Genomic DNA, 12156 nt, shown 5'->3' with positions numbered 1-12156 from the left:
CAAAGCAAGTCTCTTTCGCGATTTGTTTGGTTCCTTGTGTTGAGATGTCTTACTTGCATTTCGTTTCTTTTGCTGAGCTTCTTGTACGTTACCCTTATGTGGAGTTCCTGTCACCAGAATTGCTGTCCCACGTCGGTTGGATGTAGATAGCTGTATTATTGGCACATCTCGCAAGTCTTTCGGACTGACCACTGGTTGTACTGGAGTTTCTTCTGCTCTCCTATTTTCAGTTACGACTTCTGGGTTTAGGGTTGGAAACTGATCCTCGGTTAATATTTCTGGATTGAACGGAAAGATTCCTGTTTTCTTGAAACCATTTACTGCGGTTTGCAAGGTTGCAGCATGTTGGTAAACCTCTGCAAACAGTTTCGCGACCTGCAGCTTTCGCACAACCCTGTTTGAGTTGTTGGCTAGCTAATTTTCATTGGCTTTGGCGTATTACGACTTTAAGGGAAACATGAATGCAACATCGAGTGGCTGCAACTTATCTGTCGAGTGAGGAGGGAGACACACGATTGAGACATAATTTTCACGAGCTTTAACAATGACGTCTATGTTCCGTGTGTGGGTAAAATGCCCGTCGAGAAAAAGTACCACTGGTTTCTCCTTCGAGGGCCTAGCAATTGAAATTAAATGGTCAAACCATTTAGAAAATAGGGCTGCAGTGATCCAGCCCGATTCACTACACCCACCAATCGTCCCTGCAGTAGCTCCATCAAGTAGTTCAATTTGCCAGTTTTTTTGGGGGAATATAAGCAGTGGTGGAACATACTGCCCTGCAGCAGACACGCATGTCACAGCAGTTATTTTCGCTCCTCGTTCGGCTGAATAAATCTTATGCACTTGCTTATTTCCTTTTTCTGTTACAATTCTACTTGCCTTGTGCTGGACGATGGAAATACCTGTCTCGTCTACATTAAAAATTCTTGTTCCATCAAAATCTATTTTTTCCAGCTCTTTTTTCAAAATTCAGAAGAAAGTGTCTACGTTTTCTTTTTTGAAACCTTAGATTCTTATGATTGATAAATTCTGAGGTCGCCTTATAGTAAGGCATGGGTTCATTTTAAAGAAAAGTCTCTTCCATGTCAACCCTGCGCTCTTTGTCTCGTTTGAAAAGGGATATGGTAGATTATTCTTTAGTTCTAACTGATAAGCCATTCTCCTCAGATCACTGACCGTCAATCCATAGTAGTTGTTTTCCATCTCCAAGCAGTATTGGACTAACAATTTTTCCATTGCCACTGGTATCACTGGGTGTCTTCCAACTTTCTTTTGTACACATTCCTCAGCAGACAGCTCTGATTTGACATAATCTTTCAGCGTCGCTTTTGGAACATTAAAAAACTTAGATGCTGTTTTATAGCCCATAGTCTTCTCTTTTACAGCTTTCACTGCAGCGACCATAGAGTCTTTATTCCATGTTTCCGTTTTCCCATCTGAAATGTATGAAATAAGCCACAAATCGCAATTCAAGCTGTGTAAGGACATACAGTAAAGAGCAAATAAACAACCGTTAATATAAGAGATATTTTCCCCTTAATAATACAATGCTGCTGTCGATTAACAGATTACAGAATACAAAATTATAATTATGTATGTAAAAACCTTATAGCTTGTAGAGAAATTCAAATTGTTATATATAACAAATGCAGCTCTGTGGGTTTAATAACATTTAAAAAAAGGTTGTAAATTAATATTTCTTCAAAAGCCCAATAAATAATGTGTAATTAATAATTATTTATAAAACTTATGCTGTAACATAGGTCTGTGTGATATGTATGGCACTGGATTTATTTTTTAACAGCCTTTGAAACACTGGTCTAAATTTCGTCCCCAGGACGAAATTAGGCACTGTACATGGGGACGGAAATTGGACAGGTCGAGTCTTTCAAAATGGCCGTCTGTCTCTCCCAACACAACACGAACAGAACGAAATGGCACATGAATATGAAAATATAAGTTATAAGTGATACTTTGCTATGTTGAAGCGAAAAAATAACTTATTTTTCAATGGAAAATGTCCTTGAACAAAGTACAATTAACAGGTTTTTCTCTTTGCTATAAAATATAAACTTAAATTACTACACAGCGCAGAAAGCGACCCGCTTGCGCGCCTTACTAGATGTCTACTGCGCTGTTCTCTCCAAGTTCCATCGACTGCCGCTAGAATACGGCTCTTACTTGTCCGGAAACCATGGGGGACGATATTAGGTCAGGGGACGAACTTCGGGCATCTTACCTTACATCTCGCTTTTCTTCCTCTTATGCAGTCGTTAAAAAATGTAAAATTATACATACGTGTGCTGGATGTCGGCCACAGTAGTGACTTGTGATGATTCGAATATATTAATGATTCAATATTGGGTAAAATTGTAGAAAATATGTAAAATCACTGGGTCGACGATGTAAAGGTCCCGTCATGTAATTTTTCTTCCAATAAAGTTTTTCAAAGAAAGTTGCACCTATATTTTGATATAACCGTACACGATTTTTGTATTGAATAAGATAAAAGATTTGTTGGATGTTTGACTGAATCAGCCAATCAAAATCGTGCGGATGTTTCCGTCTTAACAAATCATTAAAATGGCGGAATATTGTGTGAGATTAAAGCGATTATATGAAAGGAAAAATTGGTTAGTGTAATGTTTGTCTGAGTTGTCTGTAAATTTACTTCGTTGAACATAATTAATAATGTCTGTAACTTTTGAATTTCACAGATGATTATTTTTACTATGCGAAAAGTTACTTTATTTTAAATTACATTTATTTTAAATGTTAAGAAATGAATGCTCGCTTAGTTTTAAAATTGTATATCCAGCTGTGATGCATAATACATACAATATAAATTAAAATAGTAACGTTTGAACTACCTCAGTGAAATAATAAATACGACTGGATTTCAAAACAATTTTGATGTTATTTCAGTCCTATGTTTTTATGGAGGATTTTAAAAAGACATAATTTGTTCAAATATTACACTTTAAACGAGACAATATTTTGACAGTGTTACACGGATAATTTTCAGTTTCTCATATTGTGAACAACTAGCCTTGAACAAAGGTGCATGATGACTCGAAAACACTTAAGGCAACTATAAGAATAGTAATTTCATTTTAAATGTTTTTTTTTTTTTTTTGCATACGCCATTGCTAGTTACAGTGTGTCATAGATAAACCTAAATAACGGACAAAAAATGATAAATGCGCAAACACACAGAACACAAGCCAAAATCAGCCGATGTCAAATTTAATTCCATAGACTGCACGCAGAATTCCGCAGAAGGAATCAGAAAAACGTCACATGACAGACTAACACACTGGGCTGATAACGATGTGTGTTTGCGAATTGATCTTTTTGTCCGTTATTTAGGTGTCTATATGGCGTCAGTGTAACCAACAATGGCGTTATGTCCAAAAAAATTTATTATATCTTCGCCATTGCTAGAATCAATCAAAAAACGTAACGGTCATTTTACATACACGTTCTTATTCTATGTTGCATTTATGTAGTTAATGTATTTCCAAAATATATATTTTTTTCATAATTATAATAAAATCTAATGTTGCAATTATTGAATTATATTATAATTATGGGTAGTACATTTTTTTCCCGTACTCATTACTAACCAACAACCGCTTCGCCAGATACAATACTTTTGAAATACGATGAATATAAATGAAACTGAACTGTTGCAGTGAGGGAGATGTATGGTATATCTGTAGAGTGAGAGTCTAGGTGTGTGTTGCGCCGTGTAAAGCGGGCTTCGTGCTGTCCGTGTGAAGCGGCGCGGCAACTGTCGGGCGGCTCGTGCGCAGGCGCGTGCCGTCACGTGCTGCTTCCCGGAAACATGCCCCGCCCCTCCCGTGCGCGCACCGCGACTGGCGGGGTTCCGTTACCTCGCCTGTGCGCACTATGCACGACTTCAAGCGCATGTACGGATAGGCTTGCGCTAAAGCCGCTGTCGTCAATTGTTACGAACCGTTGGCGGGAATGGGCTGATATGGGGACGCACCACAACGCCGAAATACATTAACGCCGAAAAATGTCATTGCAGGACTGCCACAAAGGTTAGGTAAGGTTAGCACACAAATTCATTCAGTTGTTTTTCATTTTGCTCCTGTGCCCCCCCCCCCCCTTCCCGCAGCAACATTTTTCGGCGTTACTGTATTTCGGCGTTGTGGTACACAGCAGGTTTCTAGCTGTTGGCGTTGCGGTCAATTTGGCATTCGGCGTTATTGTACGTCCGGCGTTGTGGTAACGACCCGGCTGATATTAGGTTATGAGCACATCACGGAGAAAAACATGCTGATGCCGTGTACAAATACATAATTTTGAAGTGCGTTAGTTCTTTACGTCGAAACCAAATAACGGCAACAGTTCCGTTACTGATTTGTAGGACCTTGTATTTTTCGCAAAAAAAAAAAAAAAAAAGTGACGACACCTGGCTCTCTGACCCCTGTTGCGAGTGATTCCCTGTCGTGACGAGAGCGCCGGCCAGCCTAGAACTCAGGGAGTGAACGGGTTCTCACCTTGTGGCTTACAACAGTGGGCCAGGACAACATCGACCCCTCGAGCTGTCGGCCGCTCGAGACGCCATTTAGTTCGGTCTATGTAGGTCCGTAGTTCGGTCTATGTCGTTAAGGCGCTGGTTGCTAAACGGCGAACCACTCACGAGTCGCTAGTAGCGAAGCGCGGAGCAGCGCTCAGACGCGTTCGTCGCGGATGACAGGCCAGCTACGACCAGGGGGTCCACAAGGAAAAAATATTTCGTACCAATTTAGGCCAGAAAATAGTACTAGATTTGAAAAAAAAAAGTACTAAATTATAATTTGTTATGGTTTTAACAATTTAGGAAGTTATTATGGCATTGTAATGCTCTAACTTAAATATCACACCACACACACACAATTCATTCCATAGTTTTTAAAAATAATTACGCTTAATAATAAATCATATTGGAGTTACTGTAATATCATTATATTAAAGAAAAATGTACTAGATCTAGTACGAAAGTACTAACTGTGGACACCCTGGCTACGACTGCCTCCCACGCACCGGCGCACGGCGAACGGGACGCACGAAATGCGTGGGAGGCAGTACGCGGTCCGGGTCAGATAACACTGTCGTCTATCACACCAGCCGCCGCGCTCGGTTGCGCTCGCCCCTCGAAGCCCCACTCAAACACTTTTTTACACTCATGCCCGGACCAGGCGGCTATGGGCAGCAGCGGGGCCTAGGGACCATGATATACACGACAGAAGTCGTCAAAGGTTTCCAGATCAGATGTGTGTTAAAACTGTGTTGCATTGTCTGTGGTTCGTGGTTGGCTGAGTTTATTTCATTTGCATGTCTACTGTCAGCACACCATCCAGTGCGGAAGCAAATGTGTCCTGATGTGTTCTCTTGCAGACAACCACCAATAACAAGGGAGCAATCGCTAGCAAATGCATACTATAATGAGTAGGGCCATGCATATTTCACGAAAAGATTCCGAGACTAGTTTTAAGTTAAAACACTATATCACCGTCTGTGTCTCGTGATTGTGTGAATTTCTTTCAGGTACATGTCGGTTGGTACAACACCAATAAGATTAATTCAGTGCGAAAGCAAACGCGTCCTGAGTGGCTCAGTAAAACAAACAAAAAAAAAAAGGCAACGACTTCTCTCGCAGACGGCCGCCAATCACAAGGAAGAAACCGCTGTTGCTGGTATACCTTGCTGCAGTCTAATAGACGTTCAGCTTTATTCGCGAAAAATGCCTGCCCCTACCAATGAGTAGAGACCATAAAATTCGCGGATTCATTTCGCGATAGGATAGAGTCCAAATACTTTTGACATTATTTTGCTTTAATGATTGGCCCATAGTTTATCTGAAGGACTCTGGGCCAATGAAAAATCTTTAACAGAAGAATTATCAAATCACGTTCATTCCAGTCAACAAGTGTTACGAGTCGGTAACCAATCAGCAGATGTAATTTGCACGAGTGCATAGAGGATCATGGAGTCTATCCTTTAGGGATTTGAAATCGCGAATTTTACAGGTCTCTACCAATGAGCGATTAGATATTTTCGCTAAAAATGCATGCTCCTGCTGATTTGCTTTGATATTGTTGTTTGACGTGTTGCAGGAGACATCCTGAGCGGAGTGTGGGACGTGGACGCTTGCTGTGATATTGTTGTTTGACGTGTTGCAGGAGACATCCTGAGCGGAGTGTGGGACGTGGGCGCTTGCTGTGATATTGTTGTTTGACGTGTTGCAGGAGACATCCTGAGCGGAGTGTGGGACGTGGGCGCTTGCTGTGATATTGTTGTTTGACGTGTTGCAGGAGACATCCTGAGCGGAGTGTGGGACGTGGGCGCTTGCTGTGATATTGTTGTTTGACGTGTTGCAGGAGACATCCTGAGCGGAGTGTGGGACGTGGACGCTTGCTGTGATATTGTTGTTTGACGTGTTGCAGGAGACATCCTGAGCGGAGTGTGGGACGTGGGCGCTTGCTGTGATATTGTTGTTTGACGTGTTGCAGGAGACATCCTGAGCGGAGTGTGGGACGTGGGCGCTTGCTGTGATATTGTTGTTTGACGTGTTGCAGGAGACATCCTGAGCGGAGTGTGGGACGTGGGTGCTTGCTGTGATATTGTTGTTTGACGTGTTGCAGGAGACATCCTGAGCGGAGTGTGGGACGTGGACGCTTGCTGTGATATTGTTGTTTGACGTGTTGCAGGAGACATCCTGAGCGGAGTGTGGGACGTGGGCGCTTGCTGTGATATTGTTGTTTGACGTGTTGCAGGAGACATCCTGAGCGGAGTGTGGGACGTGGGCGCTTGCTGTGATATTGTTGTTTGACGTGTTGCAGGAGACATCCTGAGCGGAGTGTGGGACGTGGGTGCTTGCTGTGATATTGTTGTTTGACGTGTTGCAGGAGACATCCTGAGCGGAGTGTGGGACGTGGACGCTTGCTGTGATATTGTTGTTTGACGTGTTGCAGGAGACATCCTGAGCGGAGTGTGGGACGTGGGCGCTTGCTGTGATATTGTTGTTTGACGTGTTGCAGGAGACATCCTGAGCGGAGTGTGCTACGTGGGGCTGTGGGACGTCGACGCCCTGCGCGGCTTCGTGCTGGCGCCCTTGTTCGTGTACCTGGTGCTGGGCACGGTGTTCCTGCTCGCCGGCTTCGTGTCGCTGTTCCGCATCCGCACCGTCATGAAGCACGACGGCACCAAGACCGACAAGCTGGAGAAGCTCATGATCCGCATCGGGGTGTTCTCCGTGCTGTACACCGTGCCGGCGCTCATAGTGCTGGCCTGCCTCTTCTACGAGCAGGCGTCCTTTGACCTGTGGATGCTCACGTGGAGCGCCGACAACTGCTCGCACCCGGGCCGCCCCAACGTCTACTCCATCCCGTGTCCCGTGGGCGAGCGGGGCCGCGGCCTGGGCCGCCGCCCCGACTTCGAGGTCTTCATGATCAAGTACCTGATGGCGCTCATCGTCGGCATCACGTCCAGCTTCTGGATCTGCTCGGGCAAGACCATCGGCAGCTGGCGCAAGTTCGCGCAGCGCCTGCGGGGCCGGCGCGTCGAGGCCTACGTGTAGCGTTAGTGCGGCGTCTCTTGGACAGCGAGGCCACCACGTGTAGCATTAGTGCGGCGTCCTTTGGACAGCGAGGCCACTTACGTGTGGCGACGCATTTTTCCCTTTGTACGGATCGCTGTGCGTCTCTTGAACAGCGAGGCCAAATGAAACAAAGAAAACAATCGGCCATGACGCTCTTTAGGTTGCTCAAGAGAAAGATTTAAGGTGATGGGACGCCCCGTTTTATAGTGGGTTCCGAACCTCGTAAACTGGCTGTTGAGAATTACTCGTATATTTCTGTCCAAACAAGATGACTTGGAAAATGTGAAGCCAAATGCCATCGTGGTTTGCAAAAAAAAAAAAAAATCATCAATTTTTATAACATGGCATGTTATTATTTATTAAAATAAAGGTATTACGAAAATAACTACTCATTTTGTGCAGTAATTTTTTATGACACTGTAGTAATGACTAATTTGAATTACTTTAAATACCTTGACCCCTCTCTCACCAAATGTGCAATTTGAAAATTAATATGTTAGGTAATTATTTTTAATGTGTTTTTTATACTCTACAACAGTGCTCAAAGTTTTCATTCAATTTTAAAAATATTATATTAATTATTGGGATTAAGGTATTAATTACCTTTTTATACAATTTTAACTGTATATATGTACATAATGCATTTTTTAATACCACTACATAAATTAAGTAACTGTAGAGTACAATTTAAAACGTGTTCATTTTTTAAAATTACCTCATTGCATGCCTGAAATACCTCATTTTATTATTTCTTCATTGAAATGTGACTAGTTTTAACCATTTCAATGGAAAGGTGATTTGCTGAATCACTATACAGCTGCATTTCTGTTTAAATCTCTGGAATTTTAAATTATCAGGAAAATTGCTGTAATTCTTAACTTATCTGATGCTAACTGACATGTAGAATACCACACATTGACAAACATATTCGTGCCTATGGTGTCAGGTTTCCTTTGGTCTTTTTTTTCTTTTTTTTTTTGTATAAATACTTTTCTAGGGAACATAACAGATATTTATTTCTTTGTTTTAAAATTGGTTTCAAATCTTCATGAGCTATTTTCACTGAACCAGGATTTTGGTGTGGCTTTGTACTGGGATGAAGTAAAAAAAAAACAGGTTTTATTGGAATTTAAGATATTTGTTTGGATGTTATTAGATGTACATATGTAAATAGTATTTGTACATATAAATATATAAATTTTAATTCCTTATGTGTTGGTTATGTTTGCTTGAAAATTGATATTTTAGGTAAACCATTAGAAAATATTGTACACCTTATTAAATGTTTAGGAACACTGTTAGGCTTCTTTTTTTTTTTTGTAGTTAAACTTCACTAGCATCCAACTTTTTTTTTATTTTATCCATTCTTATTATTTCATGTGTATATTTTTAAGTATGATATGTGTGATATTCTGATATTAAATAAATATCAAACAGAAAGCTGTCTGTGAGTCAAGACTGAGCTATTGACACCATTATTACTTAATGTTAGTCTCTTTGGTGTGGTTCTTAGCTGGAATGTTTTTATGACTTAAATACGAAAAAAAAATCTTCTAACTTCAAAATTTTTATTTTACGTGTAGTTATATACATTGATCATATAATGTTATTCTATGGTAGATGCCACTTCATACAATATTATAAGTTTGAACTTATCATATTTTATGTAATTTATAGCTGTACAGTGAATACTTTATCTATTCTTTTTTTTTATAAAATAACCTATTTATCTCTAAATGCCTTCAAGGGGTTAACTGTTATTTAATCCTTGGTGAAAAAATACCCTATTCATTTTTAAGTTATGTTCACAAATTTTTAACAAGTTTTACTTTGTATTACTCAGCTTTAAACTTGTGTAATTTTTGTTTATAGCTGTGTGTGTAAAAGAAGTTGTTTTCCTTACACATTTGTAAAGTTATATATAAGTGTACTGTTATTAATAAAATTTGTTTAAACATTTTGTATTTATCGTGTAAAAAATATATATGTTTAAATGTTACAAGTGACAGTTTTCATTATTGATAGTTTCCAGATACTTTACTTATAAGTTGCTGAGAGCTGCTTAGATTTTTTATAAATCGTTTAGAACTGGTTCGATTGTTAAATCATGATCAATATTTTAAATAATCTGCAAATTATTTTCTATATTATTTTATAAGAATTTATGTTTATCTAAAAAAAAATTCAGTTTGAGTATATACTTATAAAATTATAGATGTGTTTTTAAGAAAAAAGATATAACATTAATTGTATTCATTTTCTGTCTTTATTTGTATTTGTTTTATTTTTGTAACTTTGTCAGGACTCTACAATGAGCATTGAGCATGTTACATATGATATACTATATACTTCATGTTACATTTTTAATGTCATTCAAAATTCTTTGTTATTATGTGTGTCAATTAAGACAAAACACATTACAAAACTTACAAATTACTAATGTTGCTGCTGAAATAAGTGTGGAATTCATTCATAATGGTTAGCATGTAGACTTACTGGTGATTTTTTTTTTTTTTACTATTTATGGTTTTTTGTTTAAAATAATCTTAACAGCTACAAATGTGTAGTATTGATGCTATTGTCAGATTGATATTATTGTCAGAAGCACATGGAAGTATGCACTAAGAAATAATTGAACCTCTAGTCGTACCTAATACCAGAGTGTAGTGTCTAAACTGTGCCCATTTCTTGTCTTAATGTAAAACAAAATCCCTTAATTTGTCTGCTCATTACCCTTACTCTCATAATCTATTGTTTCCTATTTATGTATTAGGCATTGACATTATTTTATATGTTTTGTATGTAAATAACACTAAAATAAAAATTGTAATATAAATTGATGCTCTGTAGTAGTGTATTTTTTCATTCCCAAATTTTTCAAATTGGTGCAGGAAGTATTTATTGATTTGTTGAATTTAATAAATATTTTTTCTCATCTAAGTGATTATTACAACTGGATGTTATTCATCAATAAGCTCATTAAAATTTGTTAATAAAACAGCAGAATGTGATATAAAATTGTTAGTAAAGAAATAGTGGAAAGCTTTATAATAATGAATTTGAATCAAATTGATTCCCACTCATTCTAATAAAAAACATTTGAACTGTACAATCTGCATGTTGGCTGCACTTGGATAACTAAATCGCTAATGAGCCAAACTAACACACAGCTTGCATTTGAAAATGCCACACACGCCCATGCCCTCCGTGGGTTTCGAGCGCGGATCCTCTCCCACTGAAGATGGCGGTGCATCCACCTTAGTGGGTCTGTCTCGGACCACTCAAGTGACATTGCTCAAGGTGAGTTTGAGAAAAAAAAAACATAAAATAAAAATTTAAGTAGAACCATAAATATGTGCTTGTTTCCTTAAAAAAATGTTTAATTTGTTGGCTCAACTAATTTTTATATGAATGCATTTACTTACCGCGCTCAAGAAACAGAGGCCGTTCCACAGAGACACTTCAAACAATTTCATTAAATAAGTCTGAGCAGGGCTGGATTAAGAGGTGCGGAGGCCCCCTGGCCCCAAATTATTTTCCAAATAAAATGAACAATTTTTTTCAGTCGAGTTTTCCAATAAATAATTTATTGTGAAATCAAGTAGATTCTCTTAGTATTTAAAAAACATACATAAATATAATCGGAGACAAGAATTATATGAAATTAAATTTTAGTGTTAATGAATATTTCTGTTAATATTTAACAATAATATAATCATGTGTGTACGAAGTACTGTAGGTAAAGGTAAAACAGCGAAAAAAGAATATCAAAAGGAAAAGATGTTTACTAGTGTTTACTTGTCGGAATTTGAAAGATTTTTTTTCCGAAGTCTCTATTGTGGGGGCCCTCCGTTTGTGGAGGCCTCGGGGCGAAACGGGGCTTTCGCCCCGGTTGCCCTCCCCTAAATCCGGCCCTGAGTCTGAGATTGGCCATGGCACATTTACAAAATGTATGGTCCAAACACTGAAGGAAAAAAAGGGGGGGGGGGGAGGCGGTTGTCCTACAATTTCCCAGGGGTCTGTGAACTCTCGGCAGCCCCTAGTTCAGTGAGAGTTCCCCGTGAAGAGTCGGAGGCTGCACCCTGTCCGCGGACCAGACGGGAGAACCCATCTCCCAGGAGACTGGCCTCTGTGCCGGACGAGTCGCGAGCCAATCAGCTGCTCGGACCAACCCAGCTGCTTGTAGTGGCGGACACTTGCGACAGAGTGGGTCGCGAACTGTGTCGTCATCACAGCGGGACAGTAACGTTTTTGAAGTGAAACTTCTTTGCTGAGGGGGCTACAATTTTCGAGCGTTACTATAATTATTCCGATCGCATGAAGGGGATAGATAGTTAAGTTACGTGGCAGGGGAGAGGTAGAAATGACGCTGCATGCTTGCACACTTGCATACTTTTGCAATAGCATAATTTAGCGCTCGGATACTTGCATATATTTTTTATGTGTGACTTCAGCCAAAGAGAATAATGTTTCCTATATACATAATATGGGAAGCCTTCTTTTCACAGACGAGAGAGCCAAACGCAAGATCGTGCATCTTCAGG

At 39.6% G+C, this 12156-nt stretch overlaps 1 protein-coding gene across 1 annotated transcript in view; it reads left to right on the top strand.

Moving 5' to 3' along the window:
• The window catches only part of LOC134542152 (frizzled-2), a 57289-nt gene extending 46837 nt beyond the window's left edge, over positions 1 to 10452 (top strand). Inside the window, exon 2 of the mRNA XM_063386166.1 lies at positions 7053 to 10452. Within this exon, the coding sequence (XP_063242236.1) occupies positions 7053 to 7591 (539 nt within the window). The 3' untranslated portion in view covers positions 7592 to 10452. The remainder of the gene's footprint in view (positions 1 to 7052) is intronic.
• Positions 10453 to 12156: the final 1704 nt, after the last annotated feature.

The sequence above is a fragment of the Bacillus rossius genome (genome assembly GCF_032445375.1).
Source record: "Bacillus rossius redtenbacheri isolate Brsri chromosome 4 unlocalized genomic scaffold, Brsri_v3 Brsri_v3_scf4_2, whole genome shotgun sequence".
Classification (NCBI taxonomy): Eukaryota; Metazoa; Arthropoda; class Insecta; order Phasmatodea; family Bacillidae; genus Bacillus; species Bacillus rossius.
This window is presented reverse-complemented; position numbering and strand designations above follow the sequence as displayed.